General features: G+C 40.8%; 1 protein-coding gene across 2 annotated transcripts in view; it reads left to right on the top strand.

Annotated features, from left to right (window-relative positions):
• The window catches only part of csmd2 (CUB and Sushi multiple domains 2), a 263,474-nt gene that overhangs the window by 13,971 nt on the left and 224,873 nt on the right, over positions 1-24,630 (top strand). For both annotated transcript variants that reach the window (XM_042226362.1, XM_014338052.2), the window contains one exon: positions 6,055-6,271. In XM_042226362.1, coding sequence (XP_042082296.1) covers positions 6,055-6,271 — 217 coding nt within the window. The remainder of the gene's footprint in view (positions 1-6,054; positions 6,272-24,630) is intronic.

Consider the following 24,630-nt stretch of genomic DNA (forward strand, 5'->3'; position numbering starts at 1 on the left):
TGTAACTTTATGTGGTCTGCTTCTACATGGGTGAGTTTGTAACTGCTGTCTGGTGAGGAAGGAGCGGCTAGCAGGTCCAGCAGGCATGTGGTGTGGAGGTTAGCTGGACAACTTGGAGGCCAGCCAGTTAGACAGAACAACAGACCTTTATTTGGCAATAACAGACCATACAAGCCAGGTCTCCACGGCTCTACCCTATTCGTTCATTAGGGTTAGGTAGTTGCCTGCGCTAGCCCGTTACAAACATCTTCATCTGAGTTCACAGATTAAGAGTTGGGACCCAGAGTATGTGATGAAAATATGGAAAAGGAAATCCAAAAATCCTGCGTGACAGGATGTAAACATTAAAGGAACGTTAATGGCATCCCACCGCAGCTTCTTCTAGACATAGGGATCGAAAGCACTGGAGGCAAAACACACACACATATACAGTATATATATATATATAGTTTGATTGTGGGTTGTTAAAGTGTCCCTTTAAACTTGGAACAAGACTCATTCTCTGAAACTGCATTCATCTTGCGCAACATAAGACATAAAACACTTCTATTATTGTCTGGAAGAACAGGATGCTCTCTGCATCTTTGTCTTTTGTCCAAAGGCAGTCTTGAATCATAGATGGGTAGATGGGGAGACAAGGGAGCGATAGAGAGAGAGAGAGAGCAAGGGGAATAAGGAAACAAAAAAACTGATGGGGTCCAGAAAGAAGATTTGCACTGCTGTATTGCCGGTATTATTTGCGTCTTTATGGCATTATGAGACTGTGATGTCGGGATTGTGTTCACTTTGATGAAATATCCTCCCATTCATAGTCACTGTGGAGAGTGTAATTGTATCTCAGCAGAGGAGTTACATGCAGACATCAGACACTATACTCACCCAGGGTATAGGGATTACACTCATACATGTGTAGACAAATGATACCTCCACACACAGGCACGTGTATACGCCTGTCTCTCTTTACTTGCACAAACGAACGCATACACACACGAGCACACGCATAAATTCCACTGAAGCCTCCCTCGAAATGGACCTCTAGATTTTGCCAGCAGTGCAGATTAAGCACTATCTTGCTGTGAATGTCACACTGGCTGTCTGTGACCTCAGCAAAACAGGTAAAAAATATCCCACCTTATATAGTGTTCTTCCTCTGTCCCACTCATTCAACCCCCCCTGCTGCCCCCATTGGCTGGTGTCCCTTCTCTCGTCGCCCTCACTTGTTCTTTCTGGCAAACGTTCATTCTGCTATTTTTTATTTCCCTGCAGTTTGGACCTCATTTCACCTTTGCTTCTATTATTCCTTGCATCACGTCTTCCAAATCTATTTTCTCATATGTCCATAGATTCAGTCTGCTTTGTGTCTGTCTGCCCCACCACCCGTTCGCCCTTAGCCCCGCTTCTTTCTCTCTTTCCTTTTTGGTCTCTTCTTGTCTCCTTCCTCTCGGAGGGGTTGCTGTCCTGCCCGAGTGCAGCGCGGTGACCATCGATTCATCAAAGTGTCACAGCGCGCCACCACAGTTCTGTGTGTCTGCTACTGAACAACTGCACCAGCAAAGCAAACAACAGCACCTGCACACAAACACAGGCACAGGTAGAACCTGGAGTGCTGCCCCAGCAAGGTCACACCTCTCCCTGTACACTCATTTGGCAGCCTGCGCACCGGAGATGCTAAGTGCCAAGTGGATGCTGCCAGTGGCACAGCGGGCTAAGCAGTGGACAACATATCTGTTGAACATCCACACAGTTAACATTCCACTACAAGCCTTCTGCAAACAGTTCCCAATGGCATGATGGAAGATGAAATATGCTAAGCACTTAAAAACGATGGCCATTTCCTAATTGCTGAACTAGCATCTCTGCTGCTCTTCGGCATTCACTGGTTCACCAGAATTTACACAATCTGAGAAAACATGACCTTCTTACTTTACCGGTGGCTAAAATAGCACCGCCAGCAGTGTCTTTATGGTGTCTTTATGGTGTGTCAGTAGAGTCAACTGCAGGTTGGGCTCTTCCCTGCAGATTTACACCGAAGGCCTTCAGAGTAGGTCACCAGCTCCCAGATGCTAATTTCATAATGCATCCTGGGCGAGCCTTAAATAATTCATCCAAGCCCCAAGTGCAGGATCCACTTAATCAAAGGCTCCGGGTTTTCAAAGAACAGGGACAGCAGACTTACAGAACCTCGGTTAACCTCACTTGAATCTTATGGTAACCTTTTTTTCTGCAGTTGCGCATAATTTAGAATGAGCATGGCCGCAGGGTGCAGCAGAAACATCTGCAAGTGTCCCTGTTATCACCCCCCCGATATGAAAATCAAACTTAATAATGTTGCAAATTGGTCCTTAATGGCCACAGAAGTGCATTTTCAAGCGCCTGTTTTTTCTACAATTGAATTCTGAGTCTGAGCCTGACCGTTTTTCATCAGGAATATAACTGTTTTTGGCTACAGCCAGAATAAAACAGCTTCTCGTAAAACTCCAGTTTGGTCTTTTGTCCAAGATTGTATGCATCATTATCAATTTAGGAGTTGGTAACTTGGCAATGCTGCTTACAATTCAAAAAAGCATTTAGCAGAGCTCTGGCAGCAGACATATCCTCCATCATTATTACTTTTTCTTTTCATTTTTTTGCTTCGCTTAATTGTGTCCATAAAACACAGAGCTTGAGTTCCTGCCTGGTTGATCACCTGTCATACAGCGTGCTTCATGCTGTAATGGCATGTGCACTGTGTGTGAAAACCTTTTATTTAGCTGCAGAACACACTCTCTTTGTAATGTTTTCACTTCAGCTGGTAGCACCTCAAGAGTCACGAAATCAATTATTTCTTCAATTTGATGCTGAAAGTGATTAATAACAATTCAATCGCCCTAACCTTCCTGGTATTGTTTTATAATACAGTCCACTCTACTTGTCTTTACTCAGTACAATAGGTTGGCAGACCCTTTTGATCCCCATCAAGCTCTGCAATCTGTCTGCTCTACAGTGTGAGCTCCTGATTGGCATTGTCTAACTGAGGCGCTGTAATGAGGGAGATGATGAGGAGATTATTGACTGGGTTGTGGGTAAGAAAGTCAGGTGGGAGAGTTAGATGTGGGGGTTTTACCTGGATATTAGTATTGACCTGATGGTAATTGGGAGGCTGGATGCTCACTTGCTGAGCCTATTTAAAGGCTTTAATAAAAAATCAGATGAGGATAGCTCTCAGTTTGATCATTTTTTGTTCTTCTCTTTTGATTCTTCTTAAAGAAAAGGGAAAAAAGTACACGATTTTACACATGCCATGAATTCACTTACAGATTTCTAAAGCAAGCAAATAGCTAAACTCTGGATGCACTATTAAACGTGTAGTTTAATTCTGTTCCACATACGTTAATTCTTGTCTGCGTACGAGTGCACTCACATTAGCATCTTTTGGAAGAGGTCAAGCGCACATGAAGCACTGAAAAGTGACGGTGGAGAGGCTTCTGCCTGTTTTTGGACCAGACAGGCCCTTGGGAGTCAACAGTGGCATGACAGATACACTGTGACTGGATGAACCTCGAGCTGCTGCCAATGCCATCCAGACAGCCTATATCTTAACTTTCTGAAACTATCTGCTTTTATCCTTCTCCCCCCAAAAATGCATTTTCTCTACCTGGGAAAGAAAAATATGTTTGTATCTGTGTGTGTGCATGTGCTTTTGGGTGGGTGGATGTTTTTCCAGTAGCGATTCAGGATACATAAACACCTTGACGTGGTGTGTAGCCCCTGAAATCTTTGACATTCACTTTGATTGCTACCATGAGATCAAATGCAGCATTTGCTTGTCCGGGTAACCAATAACAAACCCACTTTTTTAGGTTTCTTTGTTTTGTTCTTTCAACTTTGAGTGAAAGTAAAATGTATTTTTGTTAAGCCCCTCCCCTTTTAGTCTCTTTAGTTGCCTTCATGCTTGGTGCCTTATTACCTGTAAATCCCTGCTGGTTTCTCAGACATGATGCATATTTCAGAGTGAAAATATGGACAGATTTTGGGCTTTGAGTTTTCCCTACCCATCAGAGAATATGCACAAAGTAGAACAGAGTCTATATGCTTCACAACCATTCAATGTCCACCTCCACCCCACCCCCGCAACCCATCAAAGCAGCCTCTACTTTTACCTGTCTCAAAGTTGCGATGTGTTTACTCAATAATCCTTATTTAAACTGTCACTTTTTTATGCCCTCAGGTAGCATGCATTGATTCATCACAGACATTTGCCCTGTTTGTCTGTGCATACAAATGAACAAAACAAATATCGTATCTACTGCAAGTCTTGCATTCTGGTTGTTGAATAATGTGGGTTATCCAGATAACAGATGTCCTGCAATTATACTCTCCTAATTGCATTTTAATCAGGCTACATTATGATGCAGGTTTTTTGGCTGAAGTGAACAAAAGGGAAATATACTTCATTTGTATTAACAACATGTGCAAGGATATATTTATTTAGCTCACTTCTGTGTGACCACAAATATGTTTATAGGGTACGAGATCCCTGATGTATGAGGGATTTAAATCTGTCTGTTCAGATTTAGTGTTCTTTGGGGGGGGTTATGGTTTTTTGACATAAAGAAAATCATCGCCATGTCCATCTCTTCTCCTTATCCAGTTCAGGGAGCCAACCATTCGCACTCACATTCACACCTATGGACAATTAAGAAACATCAGTTAACCTAACCCCACTCACTGCATGTCTTTGGACTGTGGGAGGAAGCCGGAGTACCCGGAGAGAACCCACACAAACTCCACACAGAAAGATCCCATCCTGATGGTGGAATTGAACTCAGGACCTTCTTGCTGTGAGGGAAAAGTGCTAGTCACAGCTTTTTATATATCTTTTTCAATTATGCATTGCAAGTTTTGATTTAAAAAAAACAAAAGAAGAAGAAAAAAAGCAGGTATTGTAGTGGCAGAAAATTACAATCATCTCCATTCTGTTTTTGTTTTTTTTTACAATGTATGAAATCAAATTAATATCGTTTTAAGAGGCACCTTAGCCCAAAACCAAACTCCTACATTTTGCACCAGGCTGTAGTGTTATTTTTCACCTAGATTTTTTTTGTATGGTCTGCTTTTGCTCCACAACGCAAGCAGTCATTAGCTGTGGCCATTCATTCCATCATATTCGAGAGAAGGCTGGCATCTCTACAGTGGATATCTACCGAGCCCGGCAGGTGACACCAAAATCATCTAGATAGAGGAAAAGTGGCATAGACCAGGGGGAAATATGGAAATTTGATTTGGGAATAATGCGCCTCTTTAACTGTTGAACATTATGTGTATAAACACAGTAATTTGTAAATTAACTCTGAAAGCACAGACAAAATGCAGAGTTGTGCATAATATAGCAATGACACATCATTCCTCATTAGCGATTAATTACAGGCAAATCCTAACATTGATTAAAAGTCTCGGCTGTGCTCAGATCAGTCGAAGACAAGTCATTTAGCTTGGAGATTGAAAACGCTCACAGACACATAGACAACGCTTCTTACATCCACCCCGAGCCTTGTACGGATACAATTAAAATCTCAGATTGAAGGCAGTTTAAGTGGCTGCTGAAAAAAAAATGCAAGATGAGTTCAATTAATGTAGCAATCAAGTACGTCTCCTCCTCTCCCCTCTCGTCACCTCGACTCTTCTTCTCGAGCTATGTCATGTATTAACGTGGGAACCTATTATTAATGTGGTGGTAGGACCAGTGCTGTGTGTGATGAACAAGCGTGTGATGATGGAGGTGGGTAGAGGTGGGGAAAGCTGAGAGAAGGGGGGGGCGAGCCATTTAGCACTGCAATATTAATGGCTTATGCTGTAGGTGATAATGGATGTTGCTGCATTTGGTGCAAAATGTTTGACTGTGGGTGTGCATTTGTATAATTTCCTTTCTTGAGTGTAGATGAGTGAGGTTTTTGTCTTTTTATTTGGAGAATCCTTAACGTTTAAGCACTCTGCTAGCTGTTCTGTACTCTGCTAACGTGTCTTTCTGCCTTTTAATAACTGACTATTTCTTTTTCTCTTTCTCTTTCTTCACAGCTCAGAACTGCAGTTACACATTACAGAATCCCAATGGGACAATAGAAAGCCCTGGATACCCTTATGGCTATCCTAACTATGCCAACTGTACATGGGTCATTGTGGCGGCAGAGCACAACCGGATACAGCTGGTGTTTCAAGGCTTTGCCCTAGAGGAGGACTTTGACATCTTGTCTGTATATGATGGGCCGCCCAGCCCTGGAAACCTGCGAACAAGGTAGTTTATTTTGTGTATGTTCTGAAAAAGCCTCACTAGAAGCACACACACGCTATTTGGCTACCATATTAGTAACACTTCTGTAGCACTTCTGTAAAATAATAAGGGATGAGCCATGGCTTCAGTTTCAAAGACATAAAAACTGCACATATAGATGCAACAGAGGTTTGGTGACTGTGTTTTTTGAGTGAGGATGAAAAATCTAAAAATAATGAGTCTTCATTAAAGACTCAATCCATTGTGCTGGCTTCTCTTACCAAAGCACTAAACAAATTCCATGTTAATTTATATTATGGATGTGGCTTGCCAAGAAACCTGCACTTAACATCATGTTTACTGTAATTATGAATAGATATGCCTGACCACTCATTTTACACTGCTGGGAAATCTGTGTGGCTACATTGAGGTTCAGTGTGCTTAGCGCTGAGTGATGCACTTCTACATATCTTGGTTGAAACGAGGTGTTATTGAGTTACTATTAACTTGATCATACTATGACCTCTGACATCAACAAGGCATTTTCGTTCAGAGACCTGCCATTCATATTTCCTGTTTCTGAACCACTCTCTGTAAATATGCTTGGGATAGAAACTTCCAGTAGATCAAATCAAATCAAATCAAATCACTTTTATTGTCACATCGCATGTGCAGGCACACTGGCACAGCACATGCGAGTGAAATTCTTGTGTGCGAGCCCACAAGCAACAGAAATGTGCAAACACAACAACACAAACCAGCAAATACAAGAATGGCTACATCTGAAACTAATAAATATATGTACAATATATAATAGATCAGCAGCAGTTTCTGAAATGCTTAGACCAGCCCATGTGGCACCAGCAAGCTTTCCAGTATGCCGTGTTTAAAGCCACTTAAATCATAATTTTTTTCTCATTTTGATGAACACTTTGAACTTCACCAGGTTTTCTTGACCATGTCTTTAGGTCTATAGGTACCTAAAAAAGTGACCGTATAAGTGTCTGTATTTGGATTAATGCAAAATTGAAATATCAGCGTTGCTTTCATATTTTAAGGTTTAATTGTTTCATTTAAGGTAAATGAAAAGCATTTAATACAGTCTGATAAGTATCTGTTCTATACATCAGCACCATAGTGGCACAGAAGTAAGAAGGTTCTGGATTTGAACCTGCCTGTGTTTTCCCTGTGCCTGCAGGTGCAGATATGAGCTTGATAAACCTGATCAATAAGATTAGAAAAGTATTCTGTCCCAGTCCATTTTTAAGTGCGTGAATGACGGGGACCCTGCAGCCGTTTTGAACACTGCTACATTAAAGTACCAAAGTGTCACCAGAGGTTCAAAACTCACTGAAGTACAAATAAGTACCCCTTGTTACAGGTACATTAGTGCTCCACTGACAAGCTTTGGTACTTTTTGCCCAACCACTCACCCCTTTGAATGCTCAGATTTTGCGTCAAAGATGGCGCCACGTTCCCAAATCCGTGTTAATGCAGCCACTACAAAGATCTTGGAAATCTGAAAAGAAAACCCTGAATTTAATCAATTAAATTGTACTTTTTGAGTAGTTTGCCCTCAACGGTATTGATGACGGCAACGGACAGGTAACTGGAAAAGAGGAGAAATTATCAAGAATAAAATCAGTGAAGCATTCAGAAGCAGTCGGAGCAGACTCTTTGGTGACTAATACCATACGGACTCTGTGGACCCTGCGACGGCATCCGGGGTTATTCCTTGGGATTCTGGGCACATTTTATGCTTGAGAGCTTCCCACGAAAAGAAATAACTTCTCACTTGGGTGTGGAGACTCAAACAAACAATTTCTGAAACAACTTCCTCCAGTTCAGCCAATTTAATACCCTTAGAGAATCCTGCCTCGTGCTTTCCCGTGAAACTCATACAGTCCGTGTTTGGTTTTGAGATTTTAGAAGTAAACATTCTATTTATATCAGCTGCAATTATAAAAGATAGAGCCGGAGAGCTTCAATTCATTGATTCAATTAAGTTTATTTTGGGATATCGCTGCTTGCAGGCTATCTAGCTAACCTCTTGGCAGCCCTCTTGCTAACACACTCACCTAATTAGAGACAATTTCACCGTTTGATCAATTAAAGCCACACCGAAAAATGCTTTTAGTTCCTGTCACCTTCTGCTACGAGCTTGGCCTCGCATTTTAAAGCATATGAAAGCCCTCTGCAGACAAATGAGAAAAATGTTAAGCGCTCTTGTCACCGACACTGTTTCGAGTCTCCGTCGGGCCTTCTCTGTTTTCCCCGTCAACATGTCTCTCTCTCTCTCTCTAGCTCTCACCCCCTCTCTTCCCCTTCCCCTCCCCTCCTCTGCATCTCTCATTTTGTGCCAGCGGTGCCTCTACAGCATCTCCCCACAGAAAGCAAATGAAAGAGAGAAGAAAATCCATTATGGATTGGTGTTGCCCTGTTCTCACCCAGCCTTTCTGCTGTTTGGACTTCTGGGCCTTGTTGTATATTGATGCTCCGGCGGGACAGAGGGGTGGGGGTGGGGAAGGAGGGGAGGAAGCGTTTGTCTCTCTGTCAAAGTCCTTTGAAAATAAGTGAAGGAAAAGAAAATGAATTTAAAAAGACGATCACAAAAAAAGAAAGTTGGGGGAGGGGGTCGATGAAACAGTGAGCGAGATGGAGAAGCAGTGAAGTTCTTGCTGGGGATTTTGTTTGTGTTGACTTTGATGAGAGTTCCTCTCCTTTCAAAAGAGGCATCTTTTAATAACGTCAGACTTCAGACTGTATCTTTGAGTGAGCTCTGGATTAAGCTAGCAAGCAGCTTTTACCAGTCAACAGGCGTCTGTCAGAACACGCTTGTATATTTGCACTGACACCCCCACGCGTGCACGCATTTTCATGTGCACGCAGACGCACACGTGATAATTTCAACCTTCTCTCTTCTCTCATCTCCCACTTGTGTCAGAGGTAATTTTTCTCCCATCCTCCTTGCTCTTCGCCCTCTGTTCCATCCACACCTATTTTCAAAAATCATATCTCTTCTTGCTGCTCTCCATTTTGTGTCTTGCATGCCTTTTTTTCTTTTGCTAAGTTTGATCAGTGCTTCCTGTGCATCACTGTGTGGCCCTTCAAGCTTTAAATATTTTCTTTGATCTCAAGTCGTCATAAAAAAAATAAAATTAAAAAAAATGTTTTCCCTAATTTCATATTCAAATGATCATCTTTCATTTCCTATTCAAAGCAGTCACTCTGTGCTGGATTTGTTTATTTATCCATTAATTTATTCGCTGCTGTCACAGCAAAGCCAAGAAAAACGGTGTTATCAGGGGAATGCTGGGTTACAAATTAGCTATGTATACGCGTGTGTGTGTTTTCAAAGTATATATGCACTCTGGTGTGTGTGGGTGTGGGTGGGTGGGTGTTTGCGAGCGTGTATTCTCCTGCAGTAGTTGCTTTATGAGTCACTGCCACTCCTTAAGAAATGCATATGTGAGTCAGTCTGTTGCTGCAGCACTTCATTAAACTGCCGATCCCAACTGATACCTGGGAAGCAGACAGAAAACTCGAAGGAAATTTCAGGTGTTTGAAAAAGAAGTGCGCAGAACTAAGACTCACTGATTTATATCCCACAACGCAAGCACAAGCTGCTGCTGGTATTTGACTACTGTTAATTAAACAGAGCATTGCATTCCAAAGGCAAGGTGATTAATTGGTCAAGTTCATCGTGGGTGCTCGATGGTGTGGTGGAAGTTGTTGTAAAAATCGTTCAACATTCTCTTTAAAAATGAAAAAGAATGAATGAAACCATGAAAGAGAGATGTATACAATTTTATAGAGAACTATATTTATATTGCCTATTTTAACCCATTTAAGCCATTTTCAATCGTTTTCATATACATTGAATTCAGAGCTGGAGCGATTAAAGTAGCTTAGCATGAATAGTAAGAGTAGTTGTTTTCAAAGTAAGAACAAAAAAGAAAAGAATTCAAAGTTCAAGGTTGTATCACATGCTATATGACTGGACAGCGTTAGGGGTTAAAAGTGTCGGTTGCCACAGACAGCCAGTGCACAGATCTCTGTAGGCTTAGCCTATTCCAGCTCTATATCCTGTCTGTGACAACAATCCCCTTTATTAAGTGACAACGTACTGATCCTGCTTTGGATCTAGGCCTCCACCAGGCCAGTTCAGTCCATGCTGTGCTCCTTAACTGATACTATCGCCCAAATAACATCTCACCTTTCCACTATTTCTTTCTTTTTTCTCTTTAGCACTCTTTATGGAAAGCATGGCTTTAAGTTGTGCTTTTAAAAAAGTCACGGTGTATGGTCTACTACAGCCACCTTCCTCAACTTTTGATGTGAAGATTAAATTGAGGGTTATGACTTTTTAGACATAAAATATGTCAAACCATCCGGCATTTTAATGACTAACCTCTTGTTGTGGACTGTGTCATCTGACACACTCTGTTGACGGCAGTTTCCATGTTTTCTTCTTGACATATGAAGCTGCTTGCCTCTGCCAACCATTCACCTGCAAGTGCAATATATCACTGACTGACACTTAGCACGCACTTCCCTTAAGAACAATTTAACCATAGCTAGCGAGTTCCTGTGCTTCTGTGGTGTCTATTAGTCTAATGATAGAACTAGACATGCTGTGTCAGATCATTTTATTGCACAAAGAGGCCAGTTGTTTTCATCTGCTTTCAGTCTTCATGCTTATACTATGCATCCATCCATCCATCCACCCATTTTTACTTCTGCTTATCCGAGGCCCCGGCCAGATGGTTCATTCAAACCTTCTTGCTGTGAGGCAACAACACTAATCACCATGTCACTGTGCTGCCCGCTCGCACCATCACTGCAAATAAATGCTAATTAGATTATAATTAGATTAAGACTAACCTTTTCCTAAATTTCTATACCTTTTGTACAAAGTAGTAAGATAGCTGGTTTAAAGCATACAAAATCCATGTTCAAGAGCATATTTCTATTTTATTGCTGCTAAATGACATTTAAATTATCATTAGGAAATTTTTCACTAGAATCCACTAACCCCGGGTGACTTGGGTTAAAGAGTCTGTGCTTTTACAGCATAGCAGTCGGAGAGGCCTTCCAAAAGTTAAAGCATCACTCAGCTGACCTTATGTGAGACTGAGCCTCTATGCACAAAAGTGCACATTTCTCACTTGTGAAAAGCAATCTTTTTCTCACTTCCGTGTCACATTACACATTGTTACTACGAGTCAGGGAGCACCGAGTACATTTCAGCACATGGAAAAGCTGCTGGGGTGTGTGAAGGCACCTCTCCCAACGTGCCTTCGTCTCATTGATGCGGTGATGGAACAGAGGGACTTAAGCCTTGGCAGTCTGGGGAGAAAAAAAGAGGGGTGTCAGAGGAGGGATGGCGAGAGTGAGGAGGCGGCGAGGAAGGCACAGATTTTCAGCCCGCGGGCTCGATAGGACCTAAATAAGGAGCACTGACGCATGGTTCTGGGAGTGGCATTAACACTATTGTCAGCCCTCAGTGCTGTGAGGCTGGGGTGTCACAATATGTGGACGTGTATGTGTGCAAATGGGTGTGTGCGCTCAGTCTGTGCTTACAAAAGGGGAGCTAGATCATAGTCCATCTCAGCAAGCTGATTCAGTGTCGACAAAATCAAGGTTTATTCTCACACACACACACACACACACACACACACATACACACACATACACACATACACACACACACACATGGAATATAGCAAGCTGGAAAACAGATTGTTTTTTAGACTTTTCTGCTCTTTATGAACCTTTTCTCTTCAATTATAGTAGCTGCTCACATAAAAAGATATGGATGTGCATTTAGTAGTTTACAGCACCTATATCTAGCTTTAGATATTCTATAATTTGTCTATCCACGTCTCATATTGTATGTGTGAACGAGTACATTGTTAGTCAAGAGTGTAAAGAGCCAATGACTGCGGGTCATGGTGAGAGCGGGTGACGTATAGTGGCGCTTCATTCCTCCCAATAACTCTTCCCCGCTTGAATGCCCGGACCATCAATCCCTCACAACACACACTCTGCGAAATGACTCGCGCACGTCAGCGCGCTGGGTCAGGCATGCTTAACATGCGCATTGCCTTTTTCTTCTGCTCAGCCCTGAGATATTAACATGTTGCGTGGTGTCTTTTTCATCTCTTCATCTAAAGGAAGAAGTTGTGGGTTTGATTTCTGCACGTGTGAGGAATACGGTTCAAGGCTGCATGGTTTTATTAGTTTGTGCTGATCGTGATTGAGCTTCTTATTCAACACGACTCTTGCAAACAGGCATTCACTCCATGTAAACACGTTGATAGCTTCTTCTTCTTCTTTTCATACGCACACTCCCAGACATGTGCAAGCACATGCACAAGCAAACACACAGAGACACAAACATGCACACACATTGTTGGATTTATGGTTCCCTTGAGTCTGGGCTGTTAATGGAGAGACTGCCACTTATCAACGCCAGCTTTAACGACAGACTGCTAAAAACAGGACGAAGAGTGATAGTTTGTTTTTCATCATACCGCATCGGGAAAAAGTGAAACGATGTTGAGATTTATGACATCTGCCCACCTGTAAGGCAGAATTATTAGGCCCAGTAACCCCAGATTAGAGAAATAATCAACTAGATGCCTGTGAATTTATATCTCGCATCCCGTGTATCACTCATTGTGTTTATTGCTATTGACATCCCTCCCCCCCATCCCGTGGCCTATCAATACTCTTAACAGGGTACACTGCAACAACAGCATGAAATTAAATGCCGTCCTGCTGAGATAAAAGATTAAATATGAAGCGCACCGTGCCAAAAAAGAATATGCAATTTTCGGCCCTTTTGTGCTGGTGATTTCAGTTTTATAGAGTCAAAGGAATACTCTGAAATTTTGGAAAACCAGCACATCTAAGCCTCCAAGGATGTAATTATTACCTCTACAAATAGTGCTATAATTATGCCCATGTAGCGCACCCTGTTTACATTTTAGTCACAACGAGTTCTCCAAAAGGAAATTACATACAGTAATTGCACCTTTTGCCTTGTACAGCCTCACTTGATAAAGTGTTTCATGTGCATAGTATCACATAAAAAGCAGAAAATCTGAATGAGTTTAGTTTCAGTTTAACTGAATGAAAGGGGTGAAATGAAAAAGAACGGTTACATGAATGGGCCTTACCATTTTGCAGACTAATTTTGTGACTGGCTTTGAGTAGTCCTAAAGTACAGGTTAAACCCTTTAAAGCAGGGGTGGGCAATCTCAGTCCACAAGGGCCGGTGTCCCTGCAGGTTTAGATCTCACCTTGGGTCAACACACCTGAATCTCATGATTAGTTCGTTACCAGGCCTCTGGAGAACTTCAGGACATGTTGAGGAGCTAATTTGGCCATTTAAATCAGCTGTGTTGGTTCGAGGACACATCTAAAACCTGCAGGGACACTGGCCCTCGTGGACTGAGATTGCCCACCTCTGCTTTAAAGCAAATCCAAAACTCACTTAAGCTAGCATTGTTTGAAATGGCCAGCAGGGGATGAGTCACTAAAGTAATGATCTCACTAACCATTTTCTTTATGAGTTTAATGCTGGGATGTATTGCTAATTTCATCAATTCACCCATCCATCGAGCCAGCTGTCCTGTCACAGGACACAATTTACAAAATACCAGAGTTTTTGTGCTGGTCTTATCATTTTATTGTGTTGTATTTATCCGCTACACCTAAATATTGTCTGACATTGAACCAGTCCGTGGTGCAAAAAAGGTTGGGGACCGCTGGTCTAGGGGATTTCTTATGTAAGTTTTTAGTAATGTACTTAGTCGACTCTAGCTTGTTCTCCCTGGGTATGAACCTGCTAATGGACTTGCTAATGGACTATTCCTGCTACTATTAATAATATTAATACTAACACAACATGATGTTCTTTTTGAAAATTATGCACCCAGTAGGACTACAAGATAGGGCATGATTTAAGGGGGTGATTAACACTTCACTACTAGTGCAGCGTTCATAGTTTCTCGGTTGAGAAACACTTCATACTTCTGACATCTCATTTAGAGACAGCGGTTATGTCCATCTTTTAAATGCAGTCTATGTTTCCAGCAAAAGAAAATCTGAAATTTAACTTGGCTGGTTGGATAGAATACTGAGTTAGTGAAGTCTTCCTTTGAAAATTCACAATACAGTCTCAAGCCACCCCTCATTTCTTTATATTTTGCTTCCAAGGAGGCAGACTTTCTTGTAACTTTTTTAAAGTGGTCTTCAGCAATAGTACTGACACAGGAACTGAAAATGCATCTGACCATGGTCCATCTAGCCTCATCAGAAATGGTCTCAGGGGGAGGGTGACTGTCAAGAACCGTTTCTTATGGAAAGAAAAATGGAGAGAAAATGCTGATTAATGCCAAATTTCACAAGGACTGAGCTTAAAATCAGCAAAAACAGGTCTTACAGGGTGATGAATCCAAATTTGTATGTATGTATGTGTGTACAGCAATCTGTAAAACAAAGAAGAGCTTTGGGATGTGCCTCAAGAAGCCTGGAGAATTGAAGACTACTTAAAGAAATTACAAGAAAGCTCGCCTAAGAGGGTTCAAGCTGTGTTCAACAATAAAGATGATGATACCAACTATTGACTTTCAAGCTCATTAGATTTTTTCTTTTTTGCCTTACATACTGTATATATGCACCCATTTCCCATTTTCTAACAAAAAATAAAGAAGCAAGAAGGGGCTCATGGCTTTTGCACAGCACTGTATTCCATATAATAACAGCTATACAGCTAAAGGTTGTGTGAAGCACTTTTGCTTTGTTGGTTCGCATACTGCTTTTATCAGTCACCACATAATTATCTTTGCCAATTAGTCCAGCGTTCAAAAACCTAACGAGCATCGGGCGATAAGCATTGTTTTCATTTAAGTGTTTGCTGGCATTTTGGCAGCTTTGTAGAGAATTTAACGTGAAGAGAAACTGCAGATATGATGGGAACTGAGACAAAGCCAAAAACTTCATGATCGAAGCAGATAAACACCACGTAACAAAGGGTTGGTGGGAGGTGGATGCTATGCTTTTCTCACTGCAGGGAATTCAATTTGTTGATGTGCATGACAACTTATGCAAATCACGTCAGTCACAATTTTACAATTACAATACCCAAGGCAGAGTAAGGCTCATAAGTGCAAAGCATGCACGGCTTGTCTAGGTTTAACATTGTGAAATGAGACAGGCAGACAGGGAAGCTAACTTGTCATAGTTTTTTTTTTTCACACTGTTGATATAATTTCACTTTGTTCCAGTTATTTTGGACTGATCACAAGGATATTTATAAATAAATAAAAACTAATTATAATGAATATGTCTCAACAGTGATTGTTTTTTTTTTAATAAATGAAAAAAAGACTGTCTCCGAAAAGTTTGTGCTTATTTGGATGGAACAGTATGTTCAATTGGATATTTTTGGAAGTCATTCAAACTTGCACAACTCTAACTTCTAACTAGATTATTTCTAATTCGATCAATTTAATCACTCAAATTAAACAATCATGACATTGTAGTTCTTGCACACTGTCTGCATTTAACATTTAAAACATTCTTAAAAAATTGAAAATGCTGCCATGTCTTTACACCAGTGTGGCATCTGTACAAAACAGCTTTGGAGGAATGATGGGGAAGGCAGTAAACAGAGTGCACAACATTTTGATAGCTGCTACACTAAACACTAAGCAAAAATATAAAGAAATGAAGGGTGTCTCAACACTTTTGCACAGTACTTTACGTCAAAATACAGTACTGTGCAAAAGTGTTGCGTCACCCTTCGTTTCTTTATATTTTGCTCTATTAAGTGCTATTAAGCTATTAAGTGAATACACATGACAGACCACTTAGCAGAGAACCAATTTTAAATTGTGTCGTTAGGCAGCTTGTTACCAGCAACCTGTCACAAAAACACATCATTTGCATCAAGATGCCAAATAGCCCAGACCTCAGCATTTTTGAGGCAGTGTGGGATCATTTTGACAGAGAACAGAACAAAACAAAGGCAACATCTAACGACGAGCTTTGAATGCCCTTCCAGAAGTCTAGAGAACTATTCCTGAAGACTACGTAAAGAAATGACAAGAAAGCTTGCCTATGAGAGTTCAGTCAGTGTTAAAGACACTGTTAAACGTGTCCAAACCAGATTCCAATATCAAGTTTGTTAGAATTACAGAACCCCTGTTATTGTCTTATAAACTATACTACCATGTATGTTTGCCAATAAACTTATTTCCCATTTTGTTAACACTTGGATTTCCAGGCTTCTACCATTCTACCTTTAAAAGCCGGAGAGCAGTCAAATGCTGGAAGTGGAAGCTAAATTGGCTAGTCATTCATATGTATATTAGGTTGTTACCTAGGAATTCTGGAGGGAGGGGGTTGGGGAGTGGAGTGTTTCAGTTTGCCATCTTAGGGAGAAATCAACACACATGGGTGTAGGTCCTTTGTTGCTGAGATTTATTGATGAAAACAGTACAAAAAACCAACCATTTGTACACATATTTACAAATAATAATAAAAAGCGAGTGAGTACATTACAACATTTTCAGCAATCACTCACAATCCTGGCACTGCCCTGGTATCTGTAGTCTGCATTTACCACATGTGTATCTGTAGCAGTGAACACATCGCACAGTGGCCTGATTTTTCTTGCATCATGTGGAGGTCCATGAACCAATGAACATGCTCCGTTTGCTGTGCATGTTGAATAGTCCATTCTTGAATGCTATGAAGCATGTCAAGAGTGATCAAGAGTCGAAAAAGAGAGCTTGTTTGGGGACTGAGACAGCGAAAGATGGCACAGTGTGGCGTGAAGAACATGTGGGGACCTGTCTCCCTTTCACCCCAATAGAAGCGTACGCTGCAGATGGAGAGCCAACGGCTAAGGCCAGGAGAAGGCCAGGAGAAGTATCTCGAGTCGCCTTCAGAGCTTCCTGTGTTTCATCACTCTTGACACGTGTTGTTAACAAAATATAAAGAACGGTGGGGTCACTGAAGACTTTGACTCTGCCACTAATGTACGTCACACAAAGGTCACTAACAAGGCCATGTTCCTTTAAGGCAAAGGCTCTGTCGATGGCGACTCCAGACCCTGTGGTTCTTTTGCTGTTACTGCTAAGAAAGAATTGTGTATGAACAGAGCTGCTGCATGAAACTCAAAAGTCAAAGTGTCAGTCAATGATCCAGGATTCAACTCAACCTTTTAGAACTGCCTATTCTTTTATCTAAATGACAGCATGCACTGTATTCATGGGCAACTGATGAGAGGCTGAAACTAAAATCTGAGGCAGACTGACAGTCTGGAGTCGCCATCGACAGAGCCTTTGCCTTAAAGGAACAGAGCTGCTGCATGAAACTCAAAAGAAGCAATCCAGAAACCGAGGACATTCGCCTTCAAAGTAAAACTTGTGCTTCCTCCCTGCAACTCTTACTTTGAAGGCTAACCGTCTCCTTTTCTGATTTATGTTGCACTTTTCAGAGTTTCACTACTGCTTGGTGAGTAATTTGCAACTGTTTACAGACAAGTCTGTATTTTCCATGAAAACTATTGGCAACTATGGCAGCCTGGAAGCCACCAAAGCAAGGAGGTTTTCAGTGCAGCACCATATACCATTTTGCAGCCAATTTCCACATGAGTTGACATTTGGACTAATGCTCTAGTCTGTCCATTCTGTGGTTACTGTGTTTGCAGAAAAATGTGTCAGACTCATTTGGGGCGACCGTGGCTCAAGGGGTTGGGAATCGCATCTGTAACCGGAAGGTCGCAGGTTCGATCCCTGGGCTCTCTGTCCTGGTCGTTGTGTCCTTTACCCTAGTTGCCTACTGGTGTTGGCCAGAGGGGCCGATGGCACGATATGGCAGCCTCACTTCTGTCAGTCTGCCCCAGAGCAGCTACAACTGTAGCTGCCTCCACCAGTGTGTGAGAGTGAATGAATAGTGGTATTGTAAAGCGCTTTGGGTGCCTTGAAAAGCGCTATATAAATCCAATCCATTGTTATTATCTGAAACCAAATACTACTACTAATAATAATAAATAACATGGCTTTTTATGAATGCTATAGACTACACTACAGAAGAAAGAAAACAGCAGAAAAACAGCCAGCAAACGCAATATGGTAGCACAGAACCACATGCCCTAAAACAAAGGAACTACATTCCCTTTAGCTGTAATCTACAGGACTATGAAGCACAGATGTTGCCCTTGTGCACCACTTGTTTGGAAGCTTAGGCAAATCTGTGGTGTATTTTTACAGCCATGTTGATTTGGCAGTTTTTTTGTTTGTTTATTTTTTCCTCGATATGGCTGCAGTCACGTATTTCTTCCTTGATTTCACCCTTTCTCTTTGTTTTTGCCTGTTCATCCCTTGGAGACACACAGCATAACAGTCTAATTAGCTATACAAACACCTTGTGAAATGTGATAATGGATAAAGCAGTCATATTGCGTGCACATCCACACACACACACACACACACACACACGCATGCACATCCACACACACGCATGCACACACACACACACACACACACACACACACACACACACACACACACACACACTCACGTACACAATGACCATGCTGTGTCAAAAGGATTTTCCTGCCTTGTAATTAGACCCCTCTTGCATTTGACCAGTTACTGTCATGCTTATTTAGTTGTCAAAAGGTTAAAGGTTAACTCAGCATTTTCTGCTCTAAGAATACTGTTAGTGACTACATAGCAAGGAGCAAGGATGTCAATTTGGGTTTACATACACTACAATCTATCCATTCACTTAATCCATCCATCCATCTTATTCTGCTTATCCAATTCATGGTTACATACAGCCTGAAGCTTATCCTAGATGACATAGGGCAAGAGGTACACCGTGGACAGATTCCCAGTCTGTTGAAGGGCTAAATATAAAGATGCTAATAGAACAGATTAATAAAGTCTTCATTCCAAAAAAGACAATTAAGATGCACATGATAAGGGCATCAATATTTAGATCTACAGGCATAAAACAACTAAAGGGAAGGTCGTTGACAATATCCAAGAAATAAGACGACTGGCATATGAACAATGTTTGTACGAGCCTGCAGCTAATTCTGGATCCAGTATTTTTCTTTTTTCTATTACGCACTCATACACACTCTCTTTTTCTCCCAGTGTCTCATTTCTCTCTGCTGCTTTTTGATCATCTTTGCCACAAAAGCAAAAGAAGATTGATGTTTAGAAATTCAATAGCGTTGGTTGGGCGCTCCATTGGTCACTGTGTCCCTGTTAGCCTTGCTGGCTAATCAGATCTTATTCCCAAGCGTGTTCTGCATTTTATTAGAGGCTTCCCTCTGCAGACTTAGTGGGGAATTGATGATCACAACTAGAGGGGAAGTTTAAATATCAAGTCAGTTCAATGTGCATTTTAAAACAGTTACATAATTGTTGTAATTTTGCCTCTGCTACATATCTGATTAAAGCCTAGACCTTCAGATTGAATTCAGCAGATTTAACAAATATACTGGTTGTAACTTTTGGGAGCTAATTTTTTCAGATAATTTCATTTTCACAAAACAAACAAACAAAGAAACAAACAAAAAAAAAACCCCTAAATGACAGGTGACAGACAAGAAAGCAAGAAGAACATCGAGGAAAGGAAGAGGTCATGACAGAAAGCACATCATGGCATGGAATTGTATTTATGCCAGTAGAAATGGCTCACCAATGTTCATTGATGATTTAACCATGTAGCAACACTGTAGTGACCTTAAACACTGCCTGACAGGTAAATAAATGGAAGCTACATTAACAGGTTTAGTAGACGACCTCAATCAAGCATGCTTTTAACGTACCAAAGATAAAATTAAAAGCAGAATGAATCAGCAGCAAACATTAACTGAAGGTAGCGGCACTGAATGCCTCGCAAAGGGCCAGAAATGACTTCAGGTAGTCACAGACTGCAAAGAATAATTCTTAAAAATAATCCTGGGATTTAAAATTTGGTTAGTTTGGCCAATTATTTTGAGCCTGCTCTGCTTATACTCCTTCAAATAGAGCTAAAAGTCTTATAATCACATCTTGACTGGTTCATTTCACATCCATTGCGACCCTGTACAAAAGCAAAATTATGCCAATCACTCAACTGCCCAGAGGGCGTCTTCAGCGTGAGTGATTTATCAACAATCAATGCTTTTGATTTGAACGCAACACCCATATATGATTGCTGAACATCTGAACCCAAAAGACAGGGGGCTAAAAACCTGCTAAATTTGTCCACACTGTCCTGGAAAGAATTAGAAACTTGGCTGCAGAGATCTGCTTTTATTCTGCTACAAACGCATTAGTGAGGTGAGGCACTGATGTTGGCTGACAAGGACTCTCTCTAACAGTAGGCATTCCAATTCTTTCCAAAGATGTTGGATGGGTTTGAGGTCAAGAATCTGTTCACCGCAATCATGAAGCGGGAAAAAAAATAAAATAAAACATTTATTCATGAATGGGGATTTGTTCACAGGAATACTGTGATGTTGTACAGGAAAGGTCCTTACCTAAGACCTTTCCAGTTAGAGCACACTGTTGTATAAAATATCATTTCCTAGTAGGAAGATTTCTCTTAAGTGAAACTTACCAATTAAAGCTTTAGACCTTTAAACCCTGCTCCTGTTTTAGATCCATTCTGGGACTCAAATAGGTCTGATGAATGCCCATTGATGGTATGCCAACTCTATTTCTGTTATGTATATGGGGAAAGTAATTGTTCCCTCTGAGCTTTGTACTGGAGGAGGGGATCTCTTCATGAAAGAGCAACATAAGTTAAAAAAGAGGCAGCAAAAGCAGCACCACATGTGGATGAGAATGAACCATGCTTGCTGTTGCGAGCTAATTCATAAAATTAAAAAAAAAAAAAAAGTTGGGGTTTTATTTTCTCTTCAGAAAATGTGAACTTCTCCTAGCAACCGTTAATGCTGCTTCAGCATCAATACATCAACACAAAAATGACATTCGTGTGGATGGGAAGTCACTTGGTTAAAAATCTCTTCCAAACGCAAATTGAACACGAACCCAATTTCAGGACTTGAAGTGAAATGTGAGTTGTGCTTCAACTTTAACTGATGGGAGAAAAAAAAAAACTACCACTAAATTGCAGAGAGAGGATGAGATGAGCATACAAGTGAAAAGCCTCATGTTCGCTAAACATCTGTAAAGATCCAAATGGCTGCATTTGAATGCGATTTCGAGCGGTTCGGGAAAGTGCAGCGCTGACACATTTTTGTTTTCATATACATCTCCTCATCAAGCCTCACTCCTACTGCTACTACACTTGGCCTGATCTGCATATTACACATTAAAAATCTTGATGCTTGTGAGGTTGACTCACCAACGCATGATTTGATCTTGTTTGCACCAGGCATTATACAACCTGGTTATTTAGGCATAATGAAACATTCACAAAGCATTAGATGAGTGTTTGGGCAACAGCGATTACTGCTGCCAATGGCAGCAACAGTAACAACCTAAGGATAGTCATTTTTAGAGCAGTGCATTAAAATGTGCCTCTATTAGTATATTATTAAAGTCATAGATAATACATATACATAAACCCAATACTTATTAGTATAAACATAAAGCCCTGTGGACAGAATCCTCATGGCAAATACTCTAATCTGACCCACTGTACGGCTTTGGAAAATAAGGAGGGCATAAATTTTGGACTTAATTGTATTTTAATAAATTTTGCAGCCTCTCCTACTGATAAAGATCTCCACAATGGCCATTCATAATACAACAAATAATTAAGTAACGATTAAATTACTTATTAAGAGTTTCTATTTTTTATGATCTACTATAGATTTTTTTTTCATACAATTGGTCTACATTTAAAAACAACAACAACAAAGCTGCATATTTTTTGTGAATTCACAGAAACCTTTTTAGTCCTGTAATTTCACACATTCCTTGCAATTTAAGTCATGCTGATACATTTCTTTTATTTACTACAGCAGCATTTTATAGAAAACTAAGAAATACTGTTGAAATTGCCCTTCCTTTCCTTATATTTAGGGATTCAATGTGTAGTTAAACTTCTTTATGCTCACAGAAAGGGAAGTTTCACTGGTTTGGCCCACTTAGGATCAAAATGGACTGTATGTGGCACACCATTTGAAACGAATTCAACATCCCTGCAGCTGAGTACGACTAAAATGTGCAATAACCTTTTTATAGTTTGTTTTCATTTGCAATTCTTTAATCTGTCTTTTTTTTCTCCCTCTCCTGGATCATTGACTTCGTCACGGCGTGTCGTAATTTCTATATATCCACTGACATATATGCACACAAGGAGAGGCTCACACCACTGCTGGCACAAGCCAGTAAACAACAGCATATCTCAGGGCTACCACTTAGCTTTGTCACTCTCCTAGGAGCGAGAACTGCACAACACTGCATTCGTTTTATTTGATCACTAATTGTTTTTGGCCTGAGGATTATTGCAAAGCGATTTGTGCGGACCCGGGGAAAACACGGTGGACGTGTGAACGTCACCTTGTTCCATTTGTCAGCCTTGATTTGTGTGCTGTAAGTGTAATTGACTTATGTCTCTACAAAGGGGGAATGAATGAGCAAAGAATTCATTTGTGTTTTTTTACTTCTCCTGTGTCGGAGCGCATTTGTTGTTCATTTTAGAATTCTTTATTAAGGCTTCTAGTTATTGAGACTGTTATTTGCAAAGGAGAGTGTGTCAGCTAGAAATATTACATTATTATTCACATTTGTGATTCATGTTTTAAACACTTCCCTTTTCTGACATTTATTTAAAATGGACACATTTTGCTTTTTTTGCCCAATATTCTGTCATATGCTGTTACAGTGGTGGGTGCTTATATTAAAGATCACCAAAGTTTGTCAGCATGAGGTTTTAGCTCTAGCTGTGATTAATAAAGCTCCACCCACCTGCTTTTCAGCCAATCAGAAGAAAGATGCCTTAAACAGGAGATGAGCCTAAATGGCTTGCTTCTCACAGAGGATGAACTGAAGGGCATCAAAGAATCATCAGAGTAAATCATGCAAAGTTATATTAGTAGAGTTCAAGAATCAAAATGATGTTCGGGGAAGTCCACTTTTTTGGGTATACCTTTCATTAATGTAAATATCTGTTAAGCCAACCCCATGGCAATGACCCAGTGGATTTAGAGATGTAGTGATGGTCAAGATGACCTGCTAACCTTCAAGCTGAGCATCAGAATGAAGAAGAAAGGGGATTTATGTGATTTTGAGTACGGCATGGTAGTTATTGCCAGACAGGCTGGTCTGAGTATTTCACAAACTGCTGATCTGTTGGGATTTCCTCACACAACTATCTCTGTGGTTTCCAGACAACGGTCATTTCTCTGGGTGGAAATGCCTTGTAGATTCAAGAGGTCAGAGGAGAAAGGCTAGAAGGCAGTGAGTTAGGTAACCACTTGTCATAAAGAAGGTATGAAGAACATACTGTGAATGCACAGAAAGTGGAATCTTGAAGAAGATGGGCTAGAGCAGCAGAAGACCATGCTGGGAAACTGAGGCTAAAATTCACATGGGGTCACAAAAATGACCCAACAGATTGCAGAAACATTGCCTGGTCTGATGAGACTTGATTTCTGCTACGACATTCAGATCTTAGGTTCAGAATTTGGCACAAACAACATTAAAGTGTGGCTCCATCCTGCTTTAGTTGCTCAGACTGCTGTAATGGTGTAATGGTATGGGCGATATTTTGGCATGCTTTGGGCCCCTCAATACCAAGTATCTTTTAGCCGACCTTAGTATTGTTGCTGACCTTTCCGTCCCTTTATGATCACAGTGAACCCATCTTCTGGTGGTAGCTTTCAGTATTATAACTTAGATGATCTCAAACTGGTTTTTTGAACATGAAAATGAGTTCACTGTGCTCAAAGGCCTCCACAGTTGACAGATTGCAATCCACCTTTGGCATGAAGTGGAAGGAAAGATTTGTTTCAGGAATTTGCAGCAACTGCGTGATGCTGTCACGTCAGTATGGACCAGTGTGGACTCTAAATGGTTCTAGCACTTCACTGAAGCTCTGCCATGACGAATTAAAGCAATTCTGAAGGTAAAATGGGGTCTAGCCTACTAAATGGTAATGGACTGGTTCTTATGTATTGCTTTTCTATTCCATCGGAGAACTCAAAGCACTTCATCATCATCATCATCATCATCGTTTATTTGTATAGCACTTTAAGAACACACCAGGCAGACCAAAGTGCTGAACAACACAGATCAAAACAACAACCAAATTAAAAATACCATAAAATCATTACAAACAATAAAATAAATAAGAAGGTGTCAGTTTCCTACAGAGTTAAAAGCCAGGGA

The sequence above is a fragment of the Haplochromis burtoni genome, unplaced genomic scaffold (genome assembly GCF_018398535.1).
Source record: "Haplochromis burtoni strain Fernald_Lab_line unplaced genomic scaffold, NCSU_Asbu1 Contig_208, whole genome shotgun sequence".
Classification (NCBI taxonomy): Eukaryota; Metazoa; Chordata; class Actinopteri; order Cichliformes; family Cichlidae; genus Haplochromis; species Haplochromis burtoni.